The 12,469-nt window shown below is 43.9% G+C and overlaps 3 protein-coding genes across 3 annotated transcripts in view; 2 read left to right on the forward strand and 1 right to left on the reverse strand.

Moving 5' to 3' along the window:
* Positions 1–3,167, forward strand: part of camk1db (calcium/calmodulin-dependent protein kinase 1Db) — a 43,731-nt gene extending 40,564 nt beyond the window's left edge. The window contains exon 11 of the mRNA XM_010889743.4: positions 4–3,167. Coding sequence (XP_010888045.2) covers positions 4–197 — 194 coding nt within the window. The 3' untranslated portion in view covers positions 198–3,167. The remainder of the gene's footprint in view (positions 1–3) is intronic.
* Positions 3,168–3,433: 266 nt separating this feature from the next.
* On the reverse strand, positions 3,434–8,790 carry LOC105021849 (unique cartilage matrix-associated protein). Its single transcript, XM_020040293.2, has 5 exons — positions 8,089–8,790; positions 7,689–7,757; positions 7,385–7,483; positions 3,842–3,934; positions 3,434–3,553 (listed from the first exon to the last, which is right to left on the reverse strand). The coding sequence occupies exons 1-5, from the start codon at positions 8,144–8,146 to the stop codon at positions 3,468–3,470; spliced, it is 405 nt and encodes a 134-aa protein (XP_019895852.2). The 5' UTR covers positions 8,147–8,790; the 3' UTR covers positions 3,434–3,467.
* A 1,658-nt stretch (positions 8,791–10,448) lies between these two features.
* Positions 10,449–12,469, forward strand: part of LOC105021813 (cyclin-dependent kinase 17) — a 44,223-nt gene continuing 42,202 nt past the window's right edge. The window contains exon 1 of the mRNA XM_010889742.4: positions 10,449–10,829. The gene's annotated coding sequence lies outside the window, so the exon portion shown is untranslated. The remainder of the gene's footprint in view (positions 10,830–12,469) is intronic.

Genomic DNA, 12,469 nt, shown 5'->3' on the forward strand with positions numbered 1-12,469 from the left:
CAGGTCCACCTCTGTTCGGTCTGTCCACGCTGCCTACCCTGCCTGCTTCCCCTGCCACCTGCAGCGCCCCAGCCAGCGTGGGAGTGGAACCGCTGGTAGAACCACAGGCGGCAGTGACTCCAGCTGCTACGGCAACGGCGGAGTCGCCACGGCCACGCCCCTCCACTGTCACCATCATCCACACGGGGAATAAATGACATCAGGTTCCGCGGGAGGTCAGCTGGGAGACGACGGAACTCTGAGTTGGGATTCCTGGAACTCACGAATCCAATTCCAAAATGTGTCTCTCCTAGCCTTTTCATCCCGCCCATTGTCAGCTGCTGGGAGTGAGAACTTGAGTTCTATTAACTGTGGCCCAGCAGTGTCAGTACAGGACTCTGAAGTCCGTACTGAACCATGGGAGCTTCGTTCAGTGGTGTGAAATAGAATGAAGAGAGCTGACGTGATTTTCTTATTGTAACAGACAATCATTCTGTTGTACATCTCTATCTGAATATTCTGCCTCTTAACAGGCGCTGTGTATAAGAGATCAGAAGCATGGCTGTCTTTGTCCTGAGCAGAGGGTTCCATTTGTTTTGGGCCTGTTGGGAGAGTTTCTCAGTGCTTGAATTCAGTTAGTGCACTTGTTACGGAGTAATTGTAATCTCAGATGTCCCCGACTTATATAATATTTAATCTTAGGATATAGTACCGTAGAATTAAAATGACTACCGGCATCTGTGTCATTCCACTTCAAGCACTGTCGTTTTGTAAGACTTTCATCCGGAGGACGTGTTTGAATGGGGTGATGGTGGTGTTATGAGACCACACTATGAAAACTCACCATGTTTTTATTATGATCCAGTCTGACTGACACTATGGTTCTGTTCTAGTAGAAACAGGCAGAGAATGCCCACTATGACAGAGGTTCTCAAATCTTTCCAACCCAGGGACCACAAAATCACTGTCAAAGGCTCTTAAGGACCACCATTTCTAGAGTTGTGGAAAAGGATAAAAAGATAATACATCTTTGTTGTCAAATGTAGTCATTTTGAGCAGTTAATGTAACAAATGCCGGGCCTATTATTTTAATTACAATTACTATTCATTAACTATTTCTATTGTGAAAAGTAAGGTAAAATTGCAAATGAAACTAAACTCCCAACTGTAATTGTTTTTGACTAGACAACACAAGATGGTAACTTTAGAATGCAACCTGCGTCCACTGGCAGTACCCTCGCAGACCATGGGTTGGGAACCATGGCCTCTGCATTGTGTTAAACACCTGGGAACCACGGAATGGACGTGGCATTTCATACAGCTGAACAGAGAATTATGACCCGAAATAGTGATTCCATGTTATACTCTCCCCACTGATTCCAAATGAATTATATATTTTGAACAGCTTCCATTTACAGCTGTATAACTCTGTTCGACAGGGCCGTTATCCATGTGTTTGCTTTAAGTTCTCTGGGTTTACAATGCTGGAGAAATATTAATAGATCTTTTTGCAGAGTCGTGCGCACACACTCGTGATATGAAGTGCTTTAGTAGTGTGTGTGTGAGACAGCTGACGAGAGCAGTTCCGTCACCCTTTAGGTTGTAAGTGTGACGACGGTTATGACGTGAACGTCACGCCGAAAGGTCTTCTATTATTTATTTTATTATATTCAGTGGCATTTGTAAGAACATCACATTCAGTTTGGTGTAAACGTGTTCCTAGTCTCTTACTTTACAAAATGTATTAAAACAAAAACAGGTGTTTTCTTAGTAGGTAAACATGTAGTGGTTAATTGGTTATTACTATTTCAGTTGACAGATATTTCTGATTTGCTTTAATGTGACTGTGAATCCGTCCTTAGCGAAAGGAAGCAGTGTTTGAACCTAGCTTCGTGACCAGTTCTCAGGGAAATTAATTGATTAAGTGGAAGCCCAGTTTTGCTGATAACGATGGTGATGATACATGTATTGACTAAAGCACACGTTGGATGTTCTTACATGCCATCAATAATTTTGGCTCATAATTCTTAGCCTTGTGAGGACAATACGATATGATCCCATGCTTTGGGGTTACTTTTAGATAGGTACAAAATAAGGTTGAGACTGAATGAAAGTTAATTATTACAATTACCACCGTATTGTAGCGACCTTGGCAAAGCCCACTACTTGCCCCTCCAAATGGGGTGTCCCTATTTGGAGCAGTGGGTAGTGTGGCCGCCTGGGGAGCCCAAGGTTGCGTATTTGAGACACTGCTTGCCAAACGCTACAGTATTATAGTTCAATTTAAACACTGGTAATGACAAACTAAGAAGTAATAATTCAAGTAATTGAATAATGCTTGCTCCGGTCCAGAATACTTTCAAAGGCGGCCGAATAGTGTTGGCTGAGCCGCGTTGCTTGCCTTACCCAGGCAATGACCATTCTTAGAGTTGCTCACACTGTTTGGTCATTGAGCTTTCATACCTGCCCTTTGAATTTAACAGCCAGTTGCTGTCTTCCCAGTATCTCTCTCTCTCTCTCGCTTTCTCTCGCTCTGTCATTTTTTTCCCCCTATAGTTGATGGCTTTCTGTTGTCACAGAGCAGATTAATAATTTGTTTACCAAGCATGTTACCTGTCTTCACACTTCTTGTGCTACTGCGGCTTAATATTACAATGTTCCACATGGATGAAACCAGGGTGGAAGTCCCAGTTAGCGATCTAAACTTGTTGAATGCAAAAGGAATTGACTGTATCTCTGTATGCATTATAGACGCCTGATATGTTGCTGAGCCCAATGTCACCTTGGATTATAAAACTTAATGTTAAGTGTTGATTAAATAACTTCCTACTTCTCAGGGACACTGAATAACTATAAGCATAGATATTAATGTTCATGAAGAAGTAGATCTGCTTTTTCTGTGTTAACATAAATCTCATTAACCAGATTTACTTGGCTTGTAGTGTTTATTATATATTCTTTGCTAAAAAAAACATGTTCTCTTCAAAAACAACATTATAGGAAGCACAGTATAAAGCCTTACAAAGCATGCATGACAATACTGTAACAATTTTTAGGTGTTTTCTTGTATATATGTGGTGAATAAATGGTTACTTAATGTACTCTGAAACTAAATATTACTGTAACTGTTGTTTGGAAAAATTACTTCAAACTTCTGCTTTTTCAAAGGAGTAAATATGCAACAGAAATATTCTGCCTGTGTGTAGTTGTTCAAATCTATACCAATCAACTGTCACACATCAAGTGTCACAGAAACACAGTAGCAATAATATTCATTTGTTTCTTTCAAAAGCTTTGAAGAACTCTACCTAGAGATATTACACCAATACCATTATATTTATTCATAAAGTAGGCTATACATGTTAATGAGCACCTAGGTTTCGGTGTGTCTATGAAAGGGCTTATCCTCTGTGTCCAACCTGATGAAGGTCTTCCACAGGGAGGCAATGTCTCTCACTCTTTCTGCATTTTGCCTTTTAGATTGGCGGTTATACACTTGGGGTGGGTTGCAGACCATCGTAGTGGAACTGCTGCCACTGCTCAGTGCTCTCCCGGGTCCTCTCGTCGTCGTGCTCTGAGTAGTCATGGGTTGGGGTGGCATGGAGACAGTGGATACAGTTTATGGGTGTTGTCAAAGTTACTTGATTTACTGATGCACATCTATTCCTACATTAGAGGTACACTCTGTGATTATACAGCACAAATAAATTACACAGACCAGTACATAACATGATACTCTGTTACTAACCCGTTACTAACTGCTACTAACAGTTTCTACATGGTTATAAACAGTTAACAGTCAATCGCTCATAGAAACCTGTTATTAACTTGTTACTATTGTGCACATTATACTGTGTTATACCCTCCTCCTCTGCGTAGCTCTCAAACGTATTCGTCTGGTCCTCATGATACTCCCTCTTTCTCTCATTTGCTGCTAGTACCTGTCTCTGTTCAGCTGGGAGGTAGAGAAACAGGGAAAAAGGGGGAAATTAAGAAAGGTTACATTGTGTGCCTTTACATTTACACTATTATTTTAAAGAAAATTTGTATTATGTCAAGACAAAAGTTTTAGTGAGGAATATACAGTCTAATCTAAAGCATATCGTCTCAAGACTAGCATGTCCTGAATCTCCACCGCTATGATATGTGCCAGATGTATGTTGGTGAGGATGTGTTTTTCAAACACCAGCAACAGGTTTGGGGTCAGAGAGATAGCCTGTTATTAGTCCTAACACTCCTAACCTCTGACCCTCTCTTGGCGGTCCATGGAACCGGTCCGCACCTGCACACGTAGCCACGGGAACGTTTCGATCGTGGTGTGCTGAGAATGGTTGAGTGCGGGACGGTATCTGGAACGGACAGGCGACGCAGGCCTGCCGGCAGTGATGGCACGCCTCTCACCTACAGAGAGGTGGGGCTCCGTGCACGCATCAGCAGTCAAATGGTAACAGTGCATTTCGGGAAGTCTCGTCGGGGGGCTGAGGCTACGACGGGGGGGGCTGCAGCACCCACACAGCTACACAGCTACCCTAATTCCTGCGGCTAGGACTGCTTTTTCCCAGAACTCAGATCAGTCAGGAAGTGTTCAATAACTTAATGGAAAAGTGATATGATTTAAAGCAGTTCCTATGTGGGTAGAAGGTAGTAACTAGGCAACCTGCTGACAGCCAGCTATGAAGGATCACAAGAATGAAACACGTGACCACTGTAACATCAATTATCAGTTCGATTAAAATAATTATTATTTTACATAGATGACAAGTATAATGTTGCACTTTGGTTTGTTTACCTCACATGACTCTTGTGGAAATGCTTCTACCACAAAGTCATCCATAAGAAAAGTTAACCACCACAAACTCAACCACCAAAAACGTAAAAAAGTCAACCAGGACCACGTTGAACAGCCCAAAGTCAACTAGGACAAAGTTAACCACCCCCAAGTCAACCAACTCGTAAGTCAAGAGTTTGGCAAAGGGCAGCAGGGTAGCCCAATTTGGTCCAGAGCATTGGACCAGTAAAATAAAATTTGCTGGTTGGAGCCAACGAAGGTGAAATGCCCTGTCGGTCTGCCACTAAACAAGGCAGTTAACCCTCATTGGTCCCAAGTCATCACTGTATATAAGAATGTGTACTTTAAAAACACGGTAAAAGAACACTTCAGGTGAAAGCTATATTGTTGTTGATAGTTGATAATTGCCTAGCAAGAGAGCTCAACGACACTGTAATCACAAAACGCTCCCAACAATATGCTCCCAACAAAAAGCTGCTGCCAAAGTGGGTCTAAAAATAGATCCCAATCACACTTCCTACACACAAAAAATAAACTAAAACAATAAATTGCACATAAAACTCCTTTTCTTTCCTTTGTCTCTCTGTAGTCAGTATGACTCCTCTCTTCACTGGGTCTGTTGGTTTCTTTCTCCTCTCTCTCTTTCTCTTTCCCTTTCTTTCTCATCTCTTTCTTTCCCTTTCTCTCCCTATATGATCTCTGTGTTTACCCAGAACTTAAGTCTGATGGAACTGATCAGATGCCAATTATGTTTGCTTCCTTCCATGAAAGATTATTTATATTCTTCAACTTACACAAACACCCCAAGTGTACATGTATCTGGGGTTTTATAACTTATGTAACTTGTGTACCAATACAAAACAGCCCTCACTCACTAGCTCAACTCTCACCTGGCTGTCATCTGACTAGTTAAATAGAACATTCAAACATCTCACTTATGGGAATTTTCACAAGGTCTCCTCTCGCTTCCTGAATACATGTGCTTTTCATGGAGAACACAGCCTGCAAGGAAGTTTGAGTTGAGTGGGGAAAAATAATTGACTCTAGGAACGAGAGTAAGAGGGAAAGAAAGGGGGAACTGTTAAATCCTCCATGCTACCCTGTGCCTCCTTCTGTGGTATCCAATAAGCTACTGTTTATGGCGGAGCCTCCTTAATTGAGCAGATAATGTTATGAGTGAGGGAGGTACCACACCTTAGCTTGTCCAATAAGAACACTGGGTTTGGTTTACCGTTCCAAAATATTTTGTTAAGGCTGCTGTACACAAGCCTGGTCTGTGGCAGTCTGGCAGGTGAAATCACTTGAGGTGGTTATGGCTCTGGCTTCCGTAGCTGTCCAGCCAGCTTCCCACAGTCAACATAGCATTCTTCCTTCATGTTTTGATACCAGTATGAGGTCATTACTAATTCATTATAATTATTATTATTCCTCACTGTAGCCTTTTCGGCTGATTTCAGTGTAGCTCAGTTGGTAGAACAAGTTGCTTACAATGACAGTGTTGTGGGCTGAATTCTCATTGGAGAATAATATGACAATGCATGCACTCACTACAGTAAATTGCACTGGATAACGAGGGCCCACTAGGTTAGGAAAATGTAACTCTAGGACTTTTGGACAGGATTTAGGTGCTGCAATATTAACTCTAGCTCTGAACTAGTATTGTTTACCAGGCCACTCAACTATGTACCAAATCTTATTTGGGATTGTAAAGGATTCAGCAGCATTTTTTTAACATGAGTTACTATGGTTCTTCAGTTTCTGCTGTGAAAAACAGAAGTGCAAATTCCCATGAGATGATAAAACTTGGCAGAACTGTAAAGGCCATCATGTAACCTCAGCCCATACAATGCCAAGTCAACTGTCTACATGGTGGCGCTATATCAAGGGATATACTGGAAGATTTTCAAAAGGACACACAGCCATAATGTTTCAACTAGAGTGTTGGAAAACATGGGCACATTGATGCAGCGTATAATGTTTTATGCAGAACTGTCCCAGAGAAAAATAGGTCCTGAACGTAACTGAAAATTGTAAAAACTACAAAAAAGTATATTGCATTATCCTTTTGTTGTTTATTTGTGATGTTTTGGTAAGAGCATTAAGGAGTAGTGAATATCTAATATTAGGGAAGTGTCTAATTTCTCTCAATGATGCCACAGTGGACACAGTCCTGAAACATCAAAATGATTCATGCAGCTTTAATTGTTATTATCATTTTAAATGTACAGGTTAAACAACATACCTATTTACAGTTAGGAATTACGGGTGACAACAAGAAGCGTCTCAACAACCGGTTTGGCATTTAGAGGTATCTGGAGACACCAGATCCTTGATGTTTAGGTTGGCTTGTTTTACAGGCTGTGCGGCTCAGTAAAGAAATAAAAAAAATTCAAAACCAGGGGCTGATTTTTGGTACTATTTTGCAACCAAGACATTCAGCATTGATATGATATAGATTAATTCATCCATCTACAAACACATGCAGTAATTCAGGATTTGTGGGTGTTACCCAGAGTCCCCCTACCTCACAAACTGTGATGATTGAGGTTCACTGAGTATCATTTACAACAGCCACACATATACCCCACACAAACAAATACAAACAGCCTCCCTCACCGTTGATTTCATCCTGAGACTTGGCGGTCCTTCTGCGGCGGCGTCTGAAGAAGTCTGCGGCATCAGCGTCTTGCATGAATACCTTACCCCTCTGTGAACCTGCAAACAGATGGCAAAGTATTGAACCATGCAAGCAGGGCAGATATTAGAACAGATGTCTATAGGAGGCATGTGTACCGTGAAGCGCTTCAGCCCAGCTAGCCCCCAAAAGGGGAACTTAGAAATCTGAAATAAATTGTGGCCGGAAAGCAGCTGGATGTTTGTGGAAGGGGAAAGGCGTTCAGTGGAGCTTGCCGTTGCTCACCGATCAGGTCAGACGCCTTGGAGGTAGTCTTATCACCAGGGACCGCTACCGCGCCTGCCTCCCGAGACCCTTCAGTTACAGGACAACACATCAGAAAAACTCCCCCAAGTGATCCAAAACTATTTCAAATAGGCATTTTCAGCCTGAAAGACGTCTTTTTGGTATCCTTTTAACCAGAAAGACGTCTTTTTGATATCTTTTTAACCAGAAAGACGTCTTTTGCATATTTTTGTCGACTTGAAAGACATTCTTTCGCCATATCGACCCTGCCTCTGGACTGCTGACTTTCCGTGTTATCACAGAGAACATTGCATGCACCGTCCCCACTCCCACTTCATAAAGATCCATTGTGTCCAGAGTCCTACAGTTCCCAGACCACGCAGCAGAGGGATTCACTCACAGGACAGTGCCAGCAGCACAGAGACTAGCGCAAGGAGGGCTGCATGCATCCAGGACATCTTGAGAAAAGTGTCTGAGCTGTTGAAGGATAGGGCAGGTGAGTTAGATGGGAGTGTGAGTAAGGAAAAACGAGAGACGGTGGGACCTATGGACTTATGAGAGAGCACGCCTCAAAATAGCAGGGGCTGGGAGGATCTAACGGTTGGAATTTCAGAGGATTTGACTTATTGTTGGTCAAGGCAGGCAGGAGGGGCTATTATGGATCATTTGAGAAGGTGTCCACGGGGACCAATAAAGCACGGCTTCAAAAACATCAACAACATTTCCTCTCATACGCATAACATGCATCTTTTTTTTTAAGTAATCAAACACTGTGAAAATAAACTGAGGCCATGTTTGTTGATGCTATATAGCTGCATATTCTGCTGACCATAAACTGACAGGTGACTTTTTACCTTTCTTTAAGTGCACCAGGGGACATCCTTTCAGGGACATTGTTTAGAGATCTCTTAGAGAGATTATTCAAACCATCATTCTGTCTAGTGTTGCATTGTTTGCCTCAGTGTATTTTACAGAGAATTAGTTGTTTACACCTATCAGACAAAGAACCAAATGGATAACAGGCAACTACTGCAACTACTGCAACTACTGCAACAATGCAAGTCCCAGTTCTGGAAAGCAATGACAGAACTGATTTTGAGAACAGAACCTCCTCACCAGATGGGCGGTTTGGCCCTTTGGCGATTCTTGCAAATGTCAGCTTGACATTGCTTCTCTTGAGAGTGTTTGTGGTTGATGGTTCACAGTGATGTGGGCTGGTGTGGCTGTGGTGTTTGTGGTTGATGTGGGCTGGTGTGGCTGTGGTGTTTGTGGTTGATGTGGGCTGGTGTGGCTGTGGTGTTTGTGGTTGATGATTCACAATGATGTGGGCTGGTGTGGCTGTGGTGTTTGTGGTTGATGATTCACAGTGATGTGGGCTGGTGTGGCTGTGGTGTTTGTGGTTGATGATTCACAGTGATGTGGGCTGGTGTGGCTGTGGTGTTTGTGGTTGATGGTTCCCGGTGAAGTGGGCTGTGGTGTTTGTGGTTGATGATTCACAGTGATGTCGGCTGGTATGGCTGTGGTGTTTGTGGTTGATGGTTCCCGGTGAAGTGGGCTGTGGTGTTTGTGGTTGATGGTTCCCGGTGATGTGGGATGGTGTGGCTGTGGTGTTTGTGGTTGATGTGGGCTGGTGTGGGCTGGCGATTCTTGCAAATGTCAGCTTGACATTGCTTCTCTTGAGAGTGTTTGTGGTTGATGGTTCACAGTGATGTGGGCTGGTGTGGCTGTGGTGTTTGTGGTTGATGTGGGCTGGTGTGGCTGTGGTGTTTGTGGTTGATGTGGGCTGGTGTGGCTGTGGTGTTTGTGGTTGATGATTCACAATGATGTGGGCTGGTGTGGCTGTGGTGTTTGTGGTTGATGATTCACAGTGATGTGGGCTGGTGTGGCTGTGGTGTTTGTGGTTGATGATTCACAGTGATGTGGGCTGGTGTGGCTGTGGTGTTTGTGGTTGATGGTTCCCGGTGAAGTGGGCTGTGGTGTTTGTGGTTGATGATTCACAGTGATGTCGGCTGGTATGGCTGTGGTGTTTGTGGTTGATGGTTCCCGGTGAAGTGGGCTGTGGTGTTTGTGGTTGATGGTTCCCGGTGATGTGGGATGGTGTGGGCTGCTGTTTACTTTCACCACAGACAAACACACAAACATAAACAAACATTACTTTTGGCCCTTGTGTATGTTTCCTCCAATCCAACCAGACAGAACTGAACACACACACACATTGGTGGAGCTCCTCAACTAGGCCTCCCTCTCTGCTCGGCAGAAACACTGATAGAAAAGTGTAGGCTTTTGTTTGCTTGTGGTTTCCCTACCTGAATAGCTGGCTCAGACCCAGATCAGAGTGAATGTGTAAATTGTTGAGAGAGCGTAAGCTAGGCTACGATATACAGGGTGGAAGGATTGGATGGATTGTTGATCCCAGGGCCAAAAGGGAGAGGGGTTGTGCATGTGTGTGTGTGGTTTCATGGGTGTCTCTGGTTGGTTTTTGGAGATTCTGTACTGCAGACATATGTATTGTACAAAGATATTTCAAGATACATAGGAGCAGAATAATTCCTGAATACTTTTTTTTTATGAATACTTATTCAAAGTCGTGACAACTATCCATACAAGAGAATTGCTATTACAGCTTAGTTCTCAACAATTTTCCCGGTCCACTAAACTGACTCTACACCAGGGGCCACTGTAGGGCGAAATCCTGTCCAGTGTAGCGGCCATTGCGGCGGATGGGTGGCGCTATTTCCACCAATGACCATGGTTTGAATTCTTCGATTTGAACATTTATTTTCGATGACACGGCCGGGTTGGCAGCGTCAGCAGGCAGTACACATACAGCACGCAACCATTCACCAGCGGTCTCTAGTTGTCGTAGGTTTCTCACGCTGGTATGTTCTTCCATAAGAAAAGGGAACCGAACAACAGCTACTGATTGTTTTGCACCGGGGTTCTAACTTCGAATCCTCGATTAACATGATGGAAGCGGAAGCGACATTCTCGCGGATTTAGGGGACATTACCGGAGATACGAAACTACTACATCGAGACAACAAAGCATTCCTGATTTTACGGCGGGTGGAAAGACGGCATCCGGCCTGAAAAGAAGCTCCGGGAACGGGGACACTGGTCGGAACAACGTACATCGTTTCTGGTGAGCGCTATGGCTATTTTTTCCACTATGGGTTCTTAAGAAATGGCTACAATTGTTAGTGGTCTACTCTACAGCTGACTTGGTTAACGCGACGAGTTGCAGTTACATTGGAACACCCTCACATTCCACCCCTGCATTGTCACAAAATGGGGTAACAATGTAACAATGTTTACTTCTCAGCTTGACTCAGTATGTGTGAACGGCTTTCTATTTGTTGTGAGGAGCAGGCTTGTGCTTTTCTAATGGGAGTTGTCCCGTCCTGCTTACTAGGCATTGGAATGTAAACTGGATAGCCTTTCTCCGCTGAGAATAATTACAAATTTAAACGGCACAAGGGCTAGATCAAGTCGTATATCTGCTGTTTGATAAAGCTATAGCTACAATTGTGCTGAAAGTGCTGAATATGCAGAACAATCAGTTTTTGTTTGATGAGGAAAGGTAAACCGTATCTCTCAACATACTGTGTTTCTGAAAACAGGAATCAAACAGTGTATTTCTCATACATTTTTCACCTTATCTGGGCTCTGTCCGATTGTCTAAATGGCCGACAATTGATCGTAACCACCATCCTAATAAGAGAGCAGAGATCGACAATAAATGTGATTGTGTTTTGTGTGGAGATTTATTTAGATATTTCTTACTTTTTTGTTTTAGACTATTTGTTTGGGATGCTGCATTGTTAAAGGGACTGGCGACCCAATGTTATTTCTCTTCACTTGCCATAACAGCAGCTACAGTGCGTTCAGGACCGATACACTAAGTTAGATGGCAATACCCTTCTGACATGCTGTGGCCTCGCCACTTGATGGACAAAACCCAGCAGAACGGATGGTGGATCTGTCTTGGTTCCGATGGACTAAAGTGACATAAAGTGACACGTTTTATATCAAATTCCTTTTTTATTTTTTATTTACGGTCTGAGCTTAAGCCAGTACATTACTCTATGTGGAGGAGGTTGGCAGGATGTCCTGAACTAATATATTATTGTTCTGAATGTGAATCGAATAATCACAAGCACTCAAGCAGTTCTAGCCTAAAGCAAGCCACATTTTAGGAGAGGGGTTGTGAGGGAAGGAGAAGGGGTTGTGAGGGAGGGAGGTAGTGAGGGGTAGTGAGGGAAGGAGGTAGTGAGGGGTAGTGAGGGAAGGAGGTAGTGAGGGGTTGTGAGGGAGGGAGGTAGTGAGGGGTAGTGAGGGAAGGAGGTAGTGAGGGGTTGTGAGGGAGGGAGGTAGTGAGGGGTAGTGAGGGAAGGAGGTAGTGAGGGGTAGTGAGGGAAGGAGGTAGTGAGGGGTTGTGAGGGAAGGTGAAGGGGTAGTGAGGGAGGGAGGTAGTGAGGGGTAGTGAGGGAGGGAGGTAGTGAGGGGTTGTGAGGGAAGGAGGTAGTGAGGGGTTGTGAGGGAAGGAGGTAGTGAGGGAAGGAGGTAGTGAGGGGTTGTGAGGGAAGGAGGTAGTGAGGGAAGGAGGTAGTGAGGGGTTGTGAGGGAAGGAGGTAGGGAGGGAGTGAGCAAAAAAGTTGGTAACCTGACCTGCCGTGAAACAGCTGTAGCCACGCGGCACAGGTCCCCTCAGGGTCAGGGGCGGAGACTGGATGGAGTGGGGGTGGGCTCAGTGGTTTGGAAGGGTGTGTTTGTGTGCTGTCA

This window comes from Esox lucius, chromosome 19 (genome assembly GCF_011004845.1).
Source record: "Esox lucius isolate fEsoLuc1 chromosome 19, fEsoLuc1.pri, whole genome shotgun sequence".
In the NCBI taxonomy this organism is placed as follows: Eukaryota; Metazoa; Chordata; class Actinopteri; order Esociformes; family Esocidae; genus Esox; species Esox lucius.